Raw genomic sequence first — 20,615 nt, forward strand, 5'->3', positions numbered from 1 at the left:
GAGTAAGAACATTAGGACGTTAGGGATACCAACATTGTTATAAACATATTCACAACAAAAAATATTACAGGATAGTAAATTACTGAAATTTCCCTCCCTTAACATCATCGAGTTACTATGCTTTACAATACATGTATAGTCTAGACTCCTTACATAAAGGAGTATTCGTGCAATGTGAGCCACGCCCCCTGTCACTCGTCTTGTTGACTTGTATCATTACGCAACATATAGACTATAGACTATTGAACTGATTCACACGCGGCTGTTTGTTTGGTAATTTCGGCGAATTCGATGACTCGGGATTAATTGCACGGAGTCTCGTCTCGTCGGAGAAAGTTTTCAAAGCAACGGCAACTTTAGTACCAACTGTTTTCTTGTGAATCACGAACCGCAGATCAAATAAGAGATTTGTTCGACAAACTTGTTTAGTCTAATTTGTTTATCAATTTAGAAGTCGGTTGCAAAAGTCCATGCATGGCTGGCATGAGCACAATCATCGCCTAGCTAGGCTAGCCGCTGAGCCGAGGAGTTGAGCGCATCGTGCATGTCGGGTGAGGAGGAGGAGGAGCTAGGAGCAGCTAGCACAGTGCACAGCTCAGTAGCAGTCCTGAGAGTGAGTTCAGTATACATGTAGGGGGCCGGCCGGGGCCATGGTCGTTCGTATTTGTAACTGCACTTTTACAGTTTTAATAATGTCTCAAACTGGATGCAAAGTTATTCTTATAGTCTTACATAGTGTTAGTAATCAGTAATTCAGCCTGTACCAAGGTGTCTTGACTCTTGTGTTACCGAGGATTGGATTCTAAATTCTTCTAAGTTCTAGATCGATCTAGTTCCATTCGTGATTCAGCAAGCTGGTATGACAAATGCAAAATTAATCATGATGTAATAAAATTAAGTAATAATTAAGACGGAAGAAGAATGATGTGAGACCGAGAAAAATCAGTCTACATGTGTATGTCGTTCAGGGATATGTTTCGCTCATACTACGTCTGGCTTCACAGATCTCTCTGCATGAGCTGCAGCTGAGAGCGTCGTAAGACAAAAATATGTTTAATAACTTTTCCAGTTACTTGAATTAGTGAACAGATATTTCTGTCAAGTACTATGAGTAAGAATGGTGTGAGTGTGCTAGAAAAAAGGAATTGTTTAACAAAGGTAAGGTCATTAGGTCAATCCACTTAAGCCAAGGTTGCTTTGGTGTATCCCAGACTATACCAAAACCCTTTGATACCGGCCTGTAACTTTAAAGGCAGACATTCTAGACTTGAATACCAAAGCTTCTGGAAGAAAGCCGACCTTCCAGATCTAACTTCAAGGGGGGGGGGGGGGGAAAGCACCAGCTTCCGGGTATTTTACATAGGTCTGTATCTTGCTTGCTGGGTCATATCAGGATTGTCATACAGACTGTAGTTGGTTTCATTTTGTTTTCCGTCTGTGGGATTTTCATCTCAGTGATCTCACTCGTATCATAAACGACTCTTGGATAACCCTGTAAGGCACTTACCCGGTACATGTACTACACAAAGGTACACATGGGTGACTTCTTGTAAAAGGCTTTCTTTTCTTCTTCTTTTTTGGTCGACTTTTGCGAAGTCATCTGGCGATTGTAAATAAGTGTTTATCATCCCGTTTTTCTATTTCCTGACTAGAGTGTATAGGATTATTAAATGAACAATTCACTCATTTATTTTCATTCTGTCCAATTTTGTTTGTGTTGCTGAACTTGCTGCTGTAAGTGGGGGAGGGGGGGGGTAGGGGTAGGGGGGGTCTGTGTCTGTAAAGGGTATTTAGTGTTTATAATTGTTTTGTATCTCCATTGTTATACCTTGAATACCAAAGCTTCTGGAAGAAAGCCATTTCCAGCTGCCAAGCTTCCAGGTCTAAGTTCAAGGGGGGGGGGGGGGTTGTCCCAGCTTCCGGGTCTTGCCATATAGTCCTTTTACATCTGTATCTTGCTTGCTGGGTTGTATCAGGAATGTCATAATTGGAGTATCTACCGGGAGAAGGGTGAATTATATTGCTCCTTCTTCCAGTGTTTGTCAAGTCTGGCTTTAAAGCTTTTTACCGAGGTTGCAGATACCACCAACTCAGGCAGGGAGTTCCAGTCGTTGAGGACCCTGTGGCTATAAAAATGAGTGTTGCCTGAGTTTGGTGTTGAACCTATGATATGTTCAGGTGCCTCCTGTTTTACAAGCCTTGTGCTTTTTTTTTCAAGGTATCCTTTTATCTACTTATGACCTTTTGGTGTATTTATGACTGTTATGTTTTTACATTGTTGGATGATAACTAAATTGACTTGAATTGAAAATTGAATTCAGTCTGGTAGGCCTGCCCTTAAAAATACAGACCAGTTCTGGTCATGCGATTGCATTGTGAAAGAAACGTTGTGGAATCGATTAGAAAAAGTTCTGATCATGTAGCATGTAAGTATTGGTGTGTACTGCAAGGTTCTGGAGTTATCTAAATCATAAGAAATCTGGCCCAGTCTTGGTAAAGTAACAACTAACAAGTGCTGTACACAGAGAGATGCACATAGGACTACACAAATGGTGTCGGGCTACTAACCTTGATTTCCTTATCGTTCTATGCTCATTACTCAGCCAGTGTACATTTCCTACCAAAATTGTTTGGCAAATTACACTTTTTTGTAATCTTGATTATTCAGTGTAAGTTTCGTTTGATTCTGTGAGAAATCACTTTTTCTTTAAAACCAGAAATCAAGTTTATCTTTAATCTGAATCTGCAAAGCGATATTGCTTCCTGGGTTCGTATCCTACATCCTGTTTGTGGTTTGTGCAAAGTTACGAACATTGTTATTAGCTGAACATGTGATGTGAACTGCATGCACTTCCTGGGCGACTCCGTACCAGGGCACTGAGGGAAATTCCCTAGTGGGCAGTTCCATCATTTAACTTTTAGTTTTTAGGTTCACGTCCATTAACACTTTGATTTAACTTGACTAGAAGTCACCCTGCTTTTCAAAGTATTCTAACTAGTACATTGCATATAATTGTAAATTGGTCAGTGGAAATTGTGAGAGATATAAACATGAAGGTAATGACAACAAAAAAGATGTTAAGATGACAAAATGTTTGTAAATTGTAACCTATACAAAAAGACCCAAATGCAGAGAAAGTATTTTGAGTGACATATTGGTATCTTTTTCTTTAAAAAAAAATGTAACTGGTGTGGAAAAGAACCATTCATATAAACATAATTACTTCTTGACAAAATAAAGAAAATCACTGATAGCCAGATTGTCAAACATTAGACATTTCACTCTGATACTCGCTGATACTTTACACTGGGATGCACCGCTCTAATGGGCAAAAGAAAATATTAACAAAATATACAAGGAATATGATTTTTTTTATGAATATTAAAGGTAATACAAAGTTTTGAGAAATTTTGAAAATTGGGTGGATAGTGAATCTTACCATTTTGATATATTTAGATATCCCTGTGGATGTATTATAAGCACTAAAAAAATTAGCCCCTAAAACACTTCTGTTTTAGAGAAAAATTGAATATAAAAATTTACCGGTGCTCCCGGTAAATTTGGATAAATTTCAAATAGCGCCTATGGCCGTACAATGGTAGCTGCGACCATGAAAATCTCAGAATATGTAGTTGTGATATATAATTTACAAACGGGAATAGCTAATCGGTCGATTTTAGTCAAGAAACATTGTTTCAAAGCTAAATTAATAGCTTGACCTTGAGAGGGAGCTATACAACATAAAGAGTTTATTATTTATAATTTCGTAACTTCAGACTCGATTTCAACCGCGACAACGATCAATGAATATTGTAGGAACGTATATGCTCCCAATATTTTAATTTGAACCGAATTCATAACCCCATACCAAAACTTGTAATACCTTTAAAATGGATTAGAAAAAGACGATATTAATGAAAGAATGCTGGAAAGAGAAGCAGGGAAAGGGCAATGTCACATTTTATTTGCAAAGCCTGAACAAACGAGCAACCACAAATGAATCCGCAATACTGACTTTATAAGAGTAGCGGATAATAGACAGAAATGGATTGGAGGGCTATGACTGTGGATGTCTGTATAAACAGACGTGACACTACATGTAGATTATGATAAAGGTATGTTTGGATTCAACAATTAAAGTCAAAGTCTAAAAGACATGATTCCCTGCATTTTTCCCTGCTGAGTGATTTCAAAGAAATGAACAGATAGTCCCGACCAACCCCTTTTTCTCTGGGGCTAACTGTGTATAATGAATGGATTGCGGATTTACACCGATTATGGTTACTTTTTGTTTTCTTAACGTTGTTCCTATTTACATGCGGCCTCTGCAGGAGAAGTGAGTGACTGTGACATTTTTATCAGGCTGTTCCTTTGTGTTTATTGCTGCAGTTTGATCACCTTTTCCCAGACAATTGTTGAGTGTTGACTGAACAAGATAATGCATTGTCTCATGTAGCATAGCATTTAACTGTATGGCTGTGGAAAAAATGTACAGTAGTAGAGATTAGAGGGCAAAAAATAATCATTTGAATGTATGATAAATACATTAAAAAATCACTCCTGTGAAACAAACATTTTAATTTCATGTTCATAGCACTTGATGTACATGTATGTAGATCATGTAAGGCTGACATGTATGTAAATTCTTCCCTGTGAAAACATGATCAGATTAAGGAAATTACCGCTGTATCCAAAAGAAATGATAATTCCTCAGATGAAAAAAAATAGCTACATGTAGTTTGGGGATTCAAACTTATTCTAACGTACCGGTATTGTATAATTTGTTCTCCTACTTCTTTCGTAACGCTTCACACGTAACTTCACTGAAAAGCTTGACATGTTTGTTGTTTTGCACTGGTCAATACCCATACCATAGCCCTTAGATGCACTGGGATTGAAAAGGATCATTTAATAGGCCGATATAAAATGATCTCGTCCAAATTTAAAAAAACATCCTTTAATTTTGAGCATAACGGTGATGGTTTTGCATATCATGGATTGTGAATGATCACAACTTTAAAAATTCATTACCTCATTATTTTTTTATTGGATTTTGGTCAAATTTTACTTGTCTGTTTCTCTTGTTTTATCTGCTTCTAATTAAATCAGGGTGGATTTCCCCTTTTATAAATAAATACAGTGTGTACAGTAAAAATGATAAAGTATCTAATAAGTCATATGCAAAATTTATTTCAGAAATCATGTTATTTAGCAGGAGAATATTCAACTGAAGCGAAGGCAAAGGGTATTTGGGGAGAAAATGGCTCAACCAGGCGATCCCCCCCCCCCAAAAAAAAAAAAAAAAATTTGGCAAAGAAACATTAACAAGAGATCTGGAGTTTCTAGTAAAGAGTACAAATCACCTCCAAAATAAATCGTTTGTATTGTTTTAAATTTTTTTTAAAAAACACCCTCAAAATAATCCTCTCAAAATACTTTAATATTTATATTGAATGGTTAAAGAGAAGGTTGAGTTCTGGGAAGAGGTGAAAAATAATTTGTGAGCATTATTCATTCTTATTATGCAAGTGTGGAAGAACATCAGTTAAGACATGTTCCCTGAAAAGCATGGCTCTTCAAATGCCTTCATATTCTAAATATGCATGTAACATCGTAAAAATCGAGGGGGGGGGGGGCGGCTTTTTACGCCACGTGTTGGTGTAGTCCCATATACATCTTTCTGTGCAAGTGTTTGTAACTTTACCAAGACTTGGCCAAATTTCTTATCATTTTGATGATTCCAGAACCTTGCAATACACACACATTCTTATATGCTAGATGATCAACCTTTTCTGGTCGGTTCCACACCGTTTTTTTCACAATGCAATCGCATGTCCAGAACTCAACTTCATCTTTAAAGAGCTTACAGGGAATATAATTTTGTTATAAAAACCTTCACCATTCACATGTGGTTTTAAATTAGATATCAGGTTTAACTGAATTAGTAGAATACAAACCATGAATTTTGGATCAATAGTTTTGTGGTCTTGTGCAACAAGCGAACAAATCCTTTCATAACTTTCATCAGCTGTTATCCTAAGGTTGGGGAATCCCCTTGTGAAAGGCCACATGACTCTTGTTTCACCATTGTTTCACTTTTCTAATGACTAACGACTTGGCAAGATTTTCGATGGAACTTTCCCATTTCCTGTCCAATAATCGAACAACACATCAAACTACTGTACCACGTCACTTCAGTGCATGAAAAACACTTGTATTGTATAGAACTTGATCAAATCTTGGAAGCGTCATTACCTTTCTTTTTGTCTATTGTTCTGGCGAGTCTGATCACTATTCTGCATGAAGACAAACCATGAATTGTACATGTTTGTACATGTTTATGTCCAGTTCTCTCTTATTATGATAACATGTAGGGGCTGAATTAGTCCATGATTTGTCACTCTTCTTCCAGTGTAAGTGCTGCTTCAAGGTGATGAAGATAAACGCACTCTTTAAGGGTTTAATTCTAGAATTGGGAGATTATAGATTAAAGAAGGTATCGAGATGCATTCATGCGCTAAGAAGTGTATCTAAGTATATTCTTTGTTTCTCTCTTTTCTTTTCAGATTCCTCATGCTCTGCCGTGCAGTGACTATATACAAAATGAACTGAATTAGGTTCCTTTGCACTTAAATCTATTACCCAGATTCATCACGGAGGTTGGATACTCTGAAGGTGGCCATCTTGATTCTTGACTAGCAGAGAGTGGCTGTTCTGCAGTGACTACAGTATATATTTACACAACGTGAACTGAAGGATTTTTGGCACTTTGATCTGTGATCCCGATTCATCAAGGAGGGTTGGATACTCCAAAGGCAGCCATCTTGATTCTCGACCAGCGGTCAGAAGGTATCCAAGATGGAGGACGAGGCCGTCCTACGACCCCGGGCGAAACCCAATCGCCTTGCAAAAGCCAACCCTATCTCAAAACTCTTCTTCCAGTAAGTATGCACTTTCATTCTACAGGACTTTCAGGAAATAATAAAATAGTGTACCATAAAATGGTGACTCGATCCATGCAATTTGTCCTTTCAACATGTAATATCTTTGTGTTTCATTCCTAAATGAAAAATCTCTTGACATGACTACCCAAAAGCACCATTATTCAATGGTCACATCAAAAGACTCTTCATGTTTGGATAAAGTATGAGGAAAGGATATATGTCTTATAGGGCACGTATTGGCATTGCCCCAAACCAAAAAGTAAATGCATATCCAAGAAGCATTGATCTAGATCCTCATGATCAAGATTCATGCTGATATACAATGACACTAAAACCTTTACAATTTGAGAAGACATTGTTAACCCTTTGTGAAAGTTTTTGCGTTTTTTTAGGAAAGCCTTTATTTTTAAAACCATCGGGGCATTCGATCAAGTCAAACAAATTGAACCCGTTTCCCGCTGATCTATAGCACTAGCGGGCGGAGGAGGTGTCCCATGCCGGAGCTATCAGATTTTCCAATTCAAAAGAAGTGAATTGTTTCTTCAATAACATTCTTGCTACTGTGATGATCTCAGGACTCCTTGTAGCCGTTCTTTGAACCACTGAATGGCTTGCAAGTGGGCGGGTCCTTTTGTAATGCTCTGGTAGTGGGAAACATAAAGACTTAGCTTGTGTAAGTTTTGAAGTACCAACCCCTCCCCATTATTTGCCCTAGTTTCCCTTTGCTTTATGTGTGAGCTTCCTCTATGATAAAGTCCCATCTGGTTAGAGGTCCATTGAAAGGACTACATGTACATGTATTTATCAGTATCAATTGAATGAGATTAAAGGGATCCGGTAACTTTGTCTCACATTCTAAAACTCAATCCTGGATTTAGCTCATGCTGCAATGATAAGTAAAAACCTTAGGTCAGTCAGGAACCCCATGAATTTTACAAGCCGAGCGCCTGTCTGATTATCAAGATATTTATGATTGGAAATCGAAACCAAATTTTTTGTTTGCCTAACGGTTTTCATAACATTACAGTCTATTGGGGGAAACGAGTATGGTAAAACCGGTCACTCAAAGATTTTTACTTTTTTGAGGCACTTCTTGATCATTTTGAAGCTCAATTTTTTTAGGGCTTCAATATTACACCATATCACAGACAATGACAACACATAGGCCGTGTATCTCAGATAACATTTTTAAACGATCCCTTTAAAGGCTTTTGACTTGTTGTGAGGGTAAAAATATACGTCATCTTGGCGACTTGGCCTACTTCGAAGTTCGAGCCAGTGGACCGTTTCTCAGAGTCTAACTTTTCAGACCTCCCATTATTATTATAATAATATTACATTCATAAAGTGCCTTTTTTTAGATTTGATTTGATTTGATTTGATTTATTTTCAACTCAAATATGCACAAATTAAATGACATATATAAACCATGTAAAGTGCATAAACAAGAAATACTTGTAAACATTATCATACAAAGCTTACGTTAATTACAGAGAGGAATATTACAACAAATAAGAAAAGATGTGTTTTCTGATATCTCTTGAAAAATGTGTCCTAGAAATAATATACTCTTTGTATTTTGCAAGATTATGACGTTGTCAAGTTGTCTTTTTTTGTTGTTGTTGGGGGTGGGGGGGGGAGGGGGGGTTGGTGAGGGAGATGCAATATTTTCTCTGGGCTTTACATGTATTTACACAAACAATCATACTATACCAGCAAAATGTAATGCTCATATAAAATTGTAATAGAAGTAACAGTGATTTTTACCATAAGCACACTTTGAAAAGATGCTGGTAATTAGATTGTATCACTATACATGTACATGTATATTGTACATAGGAGGTTTCCATACACACGCGTGACAGCATGTGTGTGTTTTCTTTTGATTCACATGTTGTCCAGATTGATTTTAAAGGGGAAGTCCAAACAAATAAGTAAAAGTTTGAGCAATATCTGATTAAAAGTAGGAAATGTTTAAAGTTTGTCATCAGTGTAACACAAATTGGCAACACTGTGACGTATCTTGCAAGGTCCTCTCCAATTTGCTGTACAGAGAATTTTGTAAAGTTGCATTTTCTTAGGTTTTGATGACGGAATACAATGTAGATTGTTTCCATATAGGGGTTGTATAAAAATATTTGCAATTATTGTATTAGGGGTGCATGAGCGGTAGATAATTAAATTTAATAGGGAAAATTAGAAATTTCAGATTTTTTTTTTTAGTATCTAGAGCAAACGGATGGGAACCTCACAAATACATTTATACCTTTGAAATACCTTGGAAGTAGGCATTTAAAGTTAAAAACTTATTCGCCTCTCGTTGACATTCGGATGAAGAATCCATATTTTGACACATGTTTAGTGGCGCTATACAGCAATTGACGAACATGGACAAGCGAAGGACTCCTCTTGGTCAAATTGATCTTTTCTTGACGACCAAAATTTCAACAAATTGGATTTAAAGCTGTTTAGTGACTTGCTCTCCCCAACTACAGAGGAGAGGTTGTTCCATTCATTGATACATCTCTGTGAAAATGGATCCATGTCTAAGCTTCGAGTAGACTTTCTTCCTAACGATCTTGTATCGATGGCCACGGGTTCTATTATCAGTTGGATGGTCAAAGAAGTGTGCTACATGTAGATCCAGTTCATCTAGGCCATGCATTATTTTGTATATCTGTATCATTTGTACATCAATGAGTTGCCAATTTGTGTTTTATTGATAGGAACTTCAACCATTCATAACTTTCTTATGTTTAATCAGAGTTTGCTCAAACTTTCATCACTGACCAGTTCCTCTCATTTTTCTGCTTCTATTAAAAACAACTTAATATCTTTTATTAGGTTGGACTTCCCCTTCCATAGAATCATACAGATTGAGTGTTTTCCTAAATGTGGAGAATATTTGCAGATTGAGCAAAAATATTCCACTTCCTTTACATGTAGATATTCTAAGAGGCCATCTTTATATAGTGTAACATACAGTGTTGTATACCAGATAAAATGGTGGAAATTAAACCTTTACTATTTTATAATGTCATGCCATAAAGCTGGGTTTATACAAGTATATGGCAGTATAACATGAATTAAAAATACCTACTCTTTCACGAGATCTCGTGCATTGACAGTTTTTGTTCCATTTTTACCTACAATGTACAAACATGCAAATGGAAAGTGGAACCATATATCTGTATCCTGTCCGTGAAAGGAAGGATATTGTATTATTATGAAAGTTTTTCAAAGTTCAAGTATTTTTGTTTAGGTTACCGACTGTATTATAACCCTTTGAGGACGTGATTTAACTTAATGGGCTAATAAAAATTGATCACATGCTCTTCTTTAAATTAGCAACAATAACATTTTTCTTTTATTGCTACACTGTACATAGGTCAAATAAAATGTATTGTCCCAAGGCGTAAAATCTAGGTGTAGAAACTTAGTTAAAAAGTTTTTTAATAAGTTGCCAATTCTGATTGTTGCCGATTTAAGGAATTTAAAGCTTATTTTCCTTTTTAAAATTCCTGGCATCAAACATAACATGGTCATGCTAGAAAAAGGGATGCGGTGTGTTCAGATTTTTTAATCTTTCTACTGATGCATTAGGGGGGTGTTTCACAAAGAGCCTAAGTTGAACTTATGGACTTAACAATTATGGAAAGCAGTTAAGGCCCTTTTACACTTTCACGGATCGCATCACGGATCATCTCGGATCGTCGCTCCGGGATCATCCGTGTTATCTCCGGCATTACCGTGTATACACCGGGGAGGCATCCGGCGTGATCCTTGGCGTACCGGCATATCCGGGGAAAAAATTAAGCTTGCTTAATTTTTCATCCCGGAGTTCACGGATGAAACAATCCGTCCTCTTCCCTTTAGGCACCGTGTACCTCCGTGTAGCCGCCGAATACATCCGGGACAGTCCGTGTAGACACCGGGAGGTCCGTATTAACACCGGTTTTATCTGGGTTTGAAATTCTGTATAAATATCAAATGAGCGCCTACAAGCTCAAGTCACCCGTCAACATTCCGGAGATATCTCAATAGACAACGTACTCCTCCGTGTAAGGACCGTAAAAGTACCCAGTAGCCTCTGTGCTCTTCCTTGAAATCCGTGTTAGCTCCGTATGCGTTTCCGGCGTGGTCCGCGTTGCTACCTTGTCTGTCCGTGGAGACACAGTACTTGCCCGTGTATACACCCTGTTCGGAACGTATCCACACTGGCATCGAGAAGAAATCGTGGTGCCGCACGCCGGAACACCCCGGATTAAGATCCAGGATGATCCGTGATGCGATCCGTGAAAGTGTAAAAGGGTCTTTAGCATCTTTGAAAATATTCTGTAAAAGTTATTTTAAAAGGCATAAAATATTGATTCTAATCAAGTAATCATTCATATTTTCTTCTTATTCATACAGCTGGGTCAGTCCTGTGTTCTACTCTGCCTTCAAGGACAAGACGGTACAGACCAACGACCTGTATGAGATCATGGAAGAGGATTCCTCCGACTTCCTTGGCAAGAACTTAGAAAAGTATGTGTATCTTCAAATCAGGGCACATCCAAGCTCTTTATGACTCGGTCACACCTTTGCGTATTTGGCTTGCGTATTGCTGCGTATTTATGGCAAGCGGTTTCAACATTTATTCCTATTTCTTGATATCAAGAAATGATTTTCTGTTGTAAGCAATGGTAATTCTTGATATCAAGAAATAGGAATAAATGTTAAAACGGCTTGCCAATTTGCCATAAATACGCATCAATACGCAAGCCAAATACGCAAAGGTGTGACTGAGGCATTAGTCCCAGACGATACCAATGACATCCAGGATATTTATATAATATGGACTGGCCTTGAGGGAGATACCACATAATATTTCCCAAACTAGACTCATATTGCCCCGAGTCAAAGACGAGGGCAATATGGTTCTTGTGGGGGAAATATATGTGGTATCTCCCGAAAGTTAAGCCATTCAATATTGTTATTATTATCTAAATCAGACATCTAGAGCAAATACATACATGACAATCTCATAGAACTGGAAAAACTTTGTCAAACCAGCACTGTGCATCCCAGCTGCTTGACAAAATTGTTGATACACTGCAAACAGTGTACCCAATTTGGTGTGATTATTATGTCACAATAGAGTACGCGCAAAGTGCGCAGGTTCTCGTATGCATAATAGATGCGCAATGAAAATGACAAAATACGGCGCGGTGAATATGGTCTTATATTTCATGCTTTTTTAACACGTAAAGTCCTTAGGCTTTTTCATGAAAGGTAAATATGGTCTCATATTCCCCGATCAGCTCTTTTAGGATTACAAACAAGTGTAATAATATGATTTTGTAAAACCACTGCTCAGATGTCTGATACGGGTAATAATATCATATATCTCATCATTCAGTAGTCTGCGGTCACAGACTCTGATTTGACAAGGTTACCACAGCTCCCAAAGCCTTGATCAGATCGAGCCTAGAGCTCTGTCAGTCTGTAGCTAGCTGTGTCCAGAGCACCTATAGTAGGCTACAGAGCCTGTTATACTGCCAGTCTAGTACAGGGCCTGTTGCACAAAACTTACCATTGATGGTAACTTTGCCATCAATGGTGATTACCATGGAAACCTTGATTCTGATTGACTGTTGAGCCCTGTTACCATGGTAGTTGCCATGGATGGCAAAGTTACCATCGATGGTAAGTTTTATGCAACGGGCCCTGGTCCTGATTTAGATTTTAGGCAACCATGTGTCCCAGGCACCTGTTAGTGCCAAGCCCTGCATATTTCTTAAAGCCCCACTGTACTACTTGTAGCTAATTGCTCCCTCTATATAGAAAACTTCCCTAATCAATGCCTGTTGGTCCCCCATGATCCTCTTTTTGTTATGTTGATTGAGAGCTGATTTGATGAGATAATCACTTGTCAGTGACCTTGCAGGGAGGTCTAATCCCCCCTGGTGAAACTAGTGCAGATTGGCTTTAAAGGGTTATTGTGTACCAGTGGATTCTAGTTTATTTCTTAGTTCTTCTTCCTCTAGACTGTCACACCTCTGGGTCTATATTTTTTTTTCTTTCTCCCCTTTTTGTTTCGCCTTTCCCCTTTCTGTTTCGCCTCTCTCTTTCTCAGTCTGTTTCGGTCCTTCATATTATTGAATGACTATGAAATATGTATAGATTTGGAAGATATTTTTTTTGTTGGTGATTTTACTTTGTAAACTCCATACATCTGATCTTTGATTAGAATGAGAAGAGTCGTAACTCCCCGACTCATTCTCAACTGATGTATTTGTCCTAAATTGTGAACTACAGGGGGGTGTTTCACAAAGATCCTAAGTTGAACTTAAATATTATGGAAAGCCATTAGCATCTTTGAAAATATTTTGTAAAAGTTATTTTTGAAAGGCATAAAATGTTGATTCAAATCATTCATATTTTCTATCATCAAGGAGACTTCATGTTCTGGATGTGGAATTCATAAAAAGTCTAAAATACTTGAATTTCTGCTTTTGAATATATTTTATTTTAAGGCTCCAATGGCTGTCCATAATTTTTAAGTCCAACTTAGTGTTAAGTTCTACTTAGGATCTTTGTGAAACACCCCCATGGAGTGATTTTGAATAATCCCAAGCACTGGCTCCATCTAAATTATCCTGCTGCCAGTAACCATGCATTCAAAATCATTTTTAAACATGTATTTTGAAAAGGCTAGACACACCATGAATTCTTGTTTTGATATCCTTGACAGGAACTGGGACAAAGAGGTCACAAATTTGAAAGAAAAGGGGAAAAGGCCAAGTCTTGTCCGGGCAGTTATAAAGACCTATGGATGGATCTATGCCCTTTACGGTATTCTCTTTATTTGTGAGGTAAGACAGGTTTTGCTATGGTTTGAAGTTTATTAACAACAACAAAAAGTATGTACATCATAAAACAAAGTATGCAAGTCAAAACAATAAAAGACAAGCTGTGCATAATGTACAAAACAATGAATTAATGCAAAAGTTTAATTAATGCTTACTGTACATAAAACACATATATACAAAAGGTTAAGTTGTTGCTAAAAGAAAAACAAAGGTTAGCACAAGTGCTAGTCGAGATCAGTTTTCTCTGTTCACTATAATTATATCGACAGTGTATCTTTTCATTACTATTTTATAGCATTATACTAGTTCTTACAATTATATTGTATACATTCAAAATACAAAACATTACTAACTGCTAACATAACAGATAATTTATTTGTTCATCAAATAAATTGTGAGGGTATTACAAAATGAATATCTTGTTTGTAGATGATACTTTTGCAGCTAATACAACGCAAAGATGTCCAAACCATTGCTTTGTCTAGCCAGATGTGTTGTAAAATTCTGTTAATACATGTACATGTATGTTACTACAGTCAAACCTGTCTATAGCGACCGCCCAAGGGAAACACAAAAAGTGGCCTTTGTAGACAGGTGGTCTTTGTAGACAGGTTCCTTTAGTACACGATTCAATGAGAAACCATTTTCAAGGGAAACAACAAATGTGGCCTTTGTAGACAGGTGGTCTTTGTAGACAGGTGGTCACTAAAGCAGGTTTGACTGTACTTGTAAAATACAGTCAAACCTGTAATAGTGGCCACCTCTCTGTAAAGGTCACCTGTCTGTAGTGGTCACTGGTCATCCATATTCTCTCCGTCTAGAAGGAAATGTGTGTTGAAAACCTGTCTACAAAGGACACCTTTTTACACCGGCCACTTTTTATGTTTCCCGTTGGTTGCCCCACTAGCCTGGGCCCCGTCTGACATAGAGTTCAGATTGATCCAAATCAATCGCAAGTCCTCGAATCAATCGCAAGTTTGCAGTCTCCTATCTCTTATGTATATAGTTGCGATCGCTATCACAAATATGTTGCGATTGATATCAACTCTAATAATAATGACGATGAAGTTAATAATAATGATAATATGAAATAATAATATAAAATAATAACAATAATATATTTCTGAATTCTACGCAATCATACATTTTCAATTGTTGTAAATCCATTTACTTTCTTATATTATTCCACGATGTAAAAACGATATATATCCGTGTTTCCCTCTGACTATGCCATTGTAAATTTACTAATGTGTATTATCTATTTGTGTATTATATTTTCTATTGTATTTTGTTCATGTGCTCTATGTAATGCCGACAAACTGAATTTCCAAATGGACCAATAAAATTAATCTGAAACTAAATCTGAATGAATTGTAAAACAGGCCCAGGTTTGACTAGATACAACGTGTACTCTCACTCCTCCTTTGCCTATCTATCCATCCATCTCTCCATGCTTATTGTAGGAAGCCCTGCGTCTTGTCCAACCCATCTTCCTTATGAATCTCACCTCCTACTTCTCGCCAAAGAATGACAATGGCGGTCTCATGTCAAAAGAGGAGGCATACTTGTGGGCCATGGCTCTGGCACTGTCCCAGTTTCTTCTGGCCCTGGTCCACGGACCAAACTTCTTTGGGATCCAGCGGCTCGGGATGCAGGTCCGAGTTGCACTCTGTACCATGGTCTACAAGAAGGTAGGAAACATGATTTATCGTAAGAATCTACATTTACTTGAAGTAGTATTTTCCCTTTACATAATCTATATGTATACATGTATATGAGTGTATGTTTGTACGTACATGTACATAGAGTGAAGTGTTGACGTCATCAAAAATCTATTTTTAGAATTTCTCAATTTTTTCTTCATATTCCGAAAGAACATCAAAAATAATGTCCAAATGTCGAAAAACCAATTGAATATGTTAAGTATTGGCTGAGATATGACCATCTGAATGAATATATGTCCTATGGGAACTCAGTGTTATATGCTCTAACTCCTAACCACTAGGAGCCAGAGCATATAACACTGAGTTCCTATGGGGAGTATATATATTCAGATGGTCATATCTCAGCCAATACTTAACATATTCAATTGGTTTTCGACATTTGGACATTATTTTTGATGTTCTTTCGGAATATGAAGGAAAAATTGAGAAATTCTAAAAATAGATTTTTATGACGTCACAGCTTCGGTACTCTATACAGAGTAGTTGTAGTAGATGTGGTAGTTGTAGTGGTAGACTGGTAGTGGTATGGTAGTGGTAATACTAGTAGTAGCAATAGTTGTACTGGTAGGGAAAGAGGTAGTGGTAGTATTACTTAGTACTCCCTAAATTTGAATTGACAACTAATGGTCATTAATTTCCCACAAAAAGGCATTTTCAAGCCCTATAGCTGTTGTTTTTGAGGGAAAATCCAAATTAGTATTATCTTTCAAATGCCGTAGGAATTTAACGTGTTCATTTTTTCTGGCTGCAAATGGGACATTGAACCTTTGAGTAATTCAATGTCTCAGTGTGGGTCAATTTTACTGATAATCTGATCCTGAAACTAGTCTGTACTTCCTAGCCTTTTCCTGTTCATACATGTACCACCTCCTGCTAATCACCTGCTAATCACCAGCTATTTTTATCTTTCCATGGCAGACGTTGAAGCTGAATAACAATTCCCTTCGAGTGACCACTGCTGGACAGGTCAATAATCTGATGACCAACGATGTGAACAGATTTGATCAGGTAAAATCTTCAACCCTTGGATCTATTCTGTCCTTGATATCTCTCTCAGTTTTTACTTTGCCTTTCTATATATATCTCTCTAAAGTTTCATCTCTCTTCTATTCTTATCCCTTTTTTGCTTTTCATGTTCACTTTTTGGAGCCAGAATGGCATTAAGTCAATGCAAAAAATGATTTTAGTTAAAGATAAACTCCAGTACTGGTAAAAAAAAAAAAATAATTCTCACAGAATCAAACGAAACTTACACTGAATGTTCAACATTACAAATAAATGACGTGTGCCAAACAATTTTGGAAGAAAATGTATACTGGCTGAGTAATGAGCATAGAAAGACAAGGAAATCAAGGTAGTACTAGCCCCGACACCATGTGTGTTGTCCCATATGTAGCTTTCTATGTGAGTGCTTGTTACTTTACCAAGACTCGGTCAAATTTATTATGATTTTGACGACTCCAGAACCTTGCAGTGCACACCAATACTTACATGCTACATGATCAACTGTTTCTGATCCTTTCCACACCTTTTCTTTCACAATGCAATCGCATTAGTTACCAGTACTAAAGTTTATCTTTAATTCCCTTATGGCCTCGTTTCATAAAACTTGCTATCAATATAAACATTTCTATGACCTAATTTGCGCTCAAGCAATCAATTGATACGATTTCAGTAGCTTATAACAGTTACTGTAACTTGTTACTGATAACAAGTTTTATGAAACAGGGCCAAACAGTCGATAACCTCTAAATGTACCTCTTTTCATGCACTGCATACATGCCACCTGTTCAGATTAAAGAGGAACATTCCTCTTTTTGGGAGAAGATAATTATCATTTTAATGCAGGTGTTCCTCTTCCTGTACAAATTTGTCTGTAGTATTGAATAGGAGAGTTAGGATTGTTCCTCTTTTTTTTTTAAATAGCATAATTTGTACAGATTTCTGATTTTCAAATGTTGACATGTATGGCACTGTATACACGTGCATTACAGCTTACAAATCATGTGATAAATGAAAATGAAGCAAAACTCTCACATTTAAGTATACATACATTTGCCAAATAGGATGAATAGGTTGTCTGAAATGGACAACCATTTCTCATTCTTTATGAATAATTGGTTGCCTGACGATGTAGTTTAGTGACCCTGGGCCACTCATAGTATTAAGTCCTGGTTTCAGGTTGCTAGGCTCTGAACCAGGATGGTGATCCATTATTTCAAAAACAAAAGGAAAAAAATGATGGTATAAATAACACCTTTTTTTCAATACAAAGGACTTCTCATGAATGTCAAAATCAAGGTTTCAAGTTGGTTGATGTTCAGTGATTTTGAGGCATGAAACTTTCACAAATCCAAATCAATTGTAAAGATCGTGAACATTTTGAGTTGTTGTTCCATTCATGAAATTCATCAATGCTTGATGCATGCAATAGTTTCCTGGTTTGAACAGCATTTAAAGGTATAGACCAGTTTTGGAAATGCCCCCCTCTCAAAAAATGAAATGGAAGCTCTTATTACCAAACATGTGAAAGAATATGTTTTGACTAATATGTGATGATACAAATTTTGCCAGGAAACCGCCTACTAATTGATATATTTGGTAAATTATCATATCTATACAATAGCTATCGTGTAGTCCCATGTACATCTTTCTGTGTACAGTGAAATCAAGGTAGTACTAGCCCCCGACACCATTTGTGTTGTCCCATATACATCTTTCTTTGATTGTTAGTTTGACAGTGATTGTTACTTTACCAAGACCGGGCCAAATTTCTTATTATTTTGATAATACCAGAACCTTGCAGTACACACCAATACTTATATGCTAGATGATCAACCTTTTCTGAACAATTCCACAACGTTTCTTTCACAATGCAAATGCATGACCAGAACTGGTCTATACCTTTAACCTTTCCTTGTTTCTGTCCATACAATGCACAGCTGTTTGTCTTCCTGCATTACATCTGGCTCGGTCCTCTTCAAGGAATCGCCGTCTTCCTGCTCTTGGTCTTCTACCTTGACCTTGGCTATGCGGCCGCTCCTGGATTCGGCATCATGATCTTTCTCATCCCAATCAATATGTGTTTGGGAAGACTGTTCTCCGTTCTGAGGTATGTCGGTGGCCATTCCTTCTTTCCTAAACCCTTAAAGATAAACTTGAGTACTGGTAATGCGATTGCATTGTGAAAGAAAAGGTGTGGAATGGATCAGAAAAGTTGATCATATAGCATGAAAGTAATGGTGTGTAATGCAAGGTTCTGGAGTCATCAAAATCATCATAAATTTGGCAGAGTCTTGGTAAAGTAACAATCACTTACACAGAAAGATGTATATGGGACAACACGCATGGTGTCGGGGCTAGTACTACCCTGATTTCCTTATCTTTCTATGCTCATTACTCAGCCAGTATGCATTTTCTTCCAAAATTGTTTGGCACATGACATTTATATGTAATCTTGAACATTCAGTGTAAGTTTCGTTAGATTCTGTGAGAATTAATTTTCTTTTTTTACCAGAACTCAAGTTTATCTTTAACCCATAGTCTACTAAACTCTTGAATTCTCACCCTGATATAAAGTTCAGTGAAACCTTCTACAAGTAAATAAATTGCAATGGGAGGAGGTGAAAAGAAGTAGCTGCGTGCATCGATGGCCCCAAAGCGTACTTATATAATATTGGATGGCTTTGAGTGTGATACAAGAATATATTGCTCGAGCTATGACAATATATTCTTATTTTTGTATGACACGAAAACAGAGCAATACAATATAATTATTATAATCTACATCAGGCTGACTAGCGAAATAACAAAATTCGATAATCAAGCAATATTGTATCGACAGTTGAAGTTCATGAATGACAGAGCAATACAAAGATAGAAATGATCTGTCATCCGGTTACTGCGCTAAAGATAATAAATACATTGATTTATTGTCCCATTTGGAAGCCGTATTTAGATAATAATCACTTATATTCATGTTTTAATATGCAGAAATGGGAAGTGCAGGAGACGTAAATCATTTTAATTTGCCTCAGTGGTTATTTGAGATGGTTCCCCACGTCCATGAACAAAGTTTTAGTTCTAAGGGATTGTGTATGCATAGTTTTTTGACACTCCTCTCTTTCCTCGGCAGGAGAAAGACGGCACAGTTCACCGACCAGCGGGTCGCCGTCATGACGGAGGTCATCACTGCTATGAGGGTCATTAAGATGTACGCCTGGGAGAACCCGTTCGCTATGGTGGTCAAGAAACTCAGATCGTAAGTTAATGTCAGAAATCACAAAAACACAATCTGGGCTATGTCTCACGAAGCCGTCATAAGTAAAAGTTTGGCGACATCCCATTGAAACCTGTGTTAAACTTAATACACGCATTTCAATGGGATGTCGGTGAACTTGTACTATTGACGGTTTCGTGAGACGCAGCCCAGATAAACAAAGAAATCATTATATGAAGTATTCTTTACAGGGTAGCATAGGTTTAGAAGTATCCTGATATTAAAAGATTTCATATGTTTTAAAGGATATCCCAGTATCCTTGTTTCTCTACATTTCTTTGTAATGAACATTGATTTAAATATACTCATGAACCCATAGCAAATTCTTTGCCAACTTGTTTTCAACATATTATTTCAAATGTTTGTTTTAACATTAAGTTATTGCAAAAATTTGGTTTACCAATCTCATTTAGCAACATGGGCAGCCTCTCACAAGACCGTCATAAGTACAATGGGATATCGGTGAACTTGTACTTATGACGGTTTCATGAAAGGCTGCCCAGGGGTTTATACTGTTTGTTGATCTCCGTCATTTTCATTCTCTCTGTGCCCCAAAATCAGACTCGAAATCAGGAAGATTGTGACCGCTTCATATCCTCTGGCCGTCAACGTGACCCTTGCGCTGTTTGGTAATCGTCTTCTGGATGTCGGGATGATCATCGTCTACACCCTGACGACGGACACTATAGAGACAGCCACCATCTTTGCCATAATCGCCTTTTGTAACGCACTACGCACTTCGTTTCTCCGTATGTTCCCACGTGCTATACAGTTTCGCTCCGAGTGCACTGTTTCTCTCAATCGTATCGAGGT

At 37.4% G+C, this 20,615-nt stretch overlaps 1 protein-coding gene across 1 annotated transcript in view; it reads left to right on the forward strand.

The window, feature by feature from the left end:
- The first annotated feature begins 244 nt into the window (after window positions 1–244).
- LOC591276 (multidrug resistance-associated protein 4) overlaps window positions 245–20,615 on the forward strand; it is a 64,184-nt gene continuing 43,813 nt past the window's right edge. Inside the window, exons 1-9 of the mRNA XM_030998242.1 lie at window positions 245–613; window positions 6,568–6,942; window positions 11,359–11,472; window positions 13,682–13,802; window positions 15,263–15,490; window positions 16,442–16,531; window positions 18,466–18,635; window positions 19,659–19,784; window positions 20,364–20,613. Of these exons, the coding sequence (XP_030854102.1) occupies window positions 6,860–6,942; window positions 11,359–11,472; window positions 13,682–13,802; window positions 15,263–15,490; window positions 16,442–16,531; window positions 18,466–18,635; window positions 19,659–19,784; window positions 20,364–20,613 (1,182 nt within the window). The 5' untranslated portion in view covers window positions 245–613; window positions 6,568–6,859. The remainder of the gene's footprint in view (window positions 614–6,567; window positions 6,943–11,358; window positions 11,473–13,681; window positions 13,803–15,262; window positions 15,491–16,441; window positions 16,532–18,465; window positions 18,636–19,658; window positions 19,785–20,363; window positions 20,614–20,615) is intronic.

Source organism: Strongylocentrotus purpuratus, unplaced genomic scaffold (genome assembly GCF_000002235.5).
Source record: "Strongylocentrotus purpuratus isolate Spur 01 unplaced genomic scaffold, Spur_5.0 spur5_scaffold_4, whole genome shotgun sequence".
In the NCBI taxonomy this organism is placed as follows: Eukaryota; Metazoa; Echinodermata; class Echinoidea; order Camarodonta; family Strongylocentrotidae; genus Strongylocentrotus; species Strongylocentrotus purpuratus.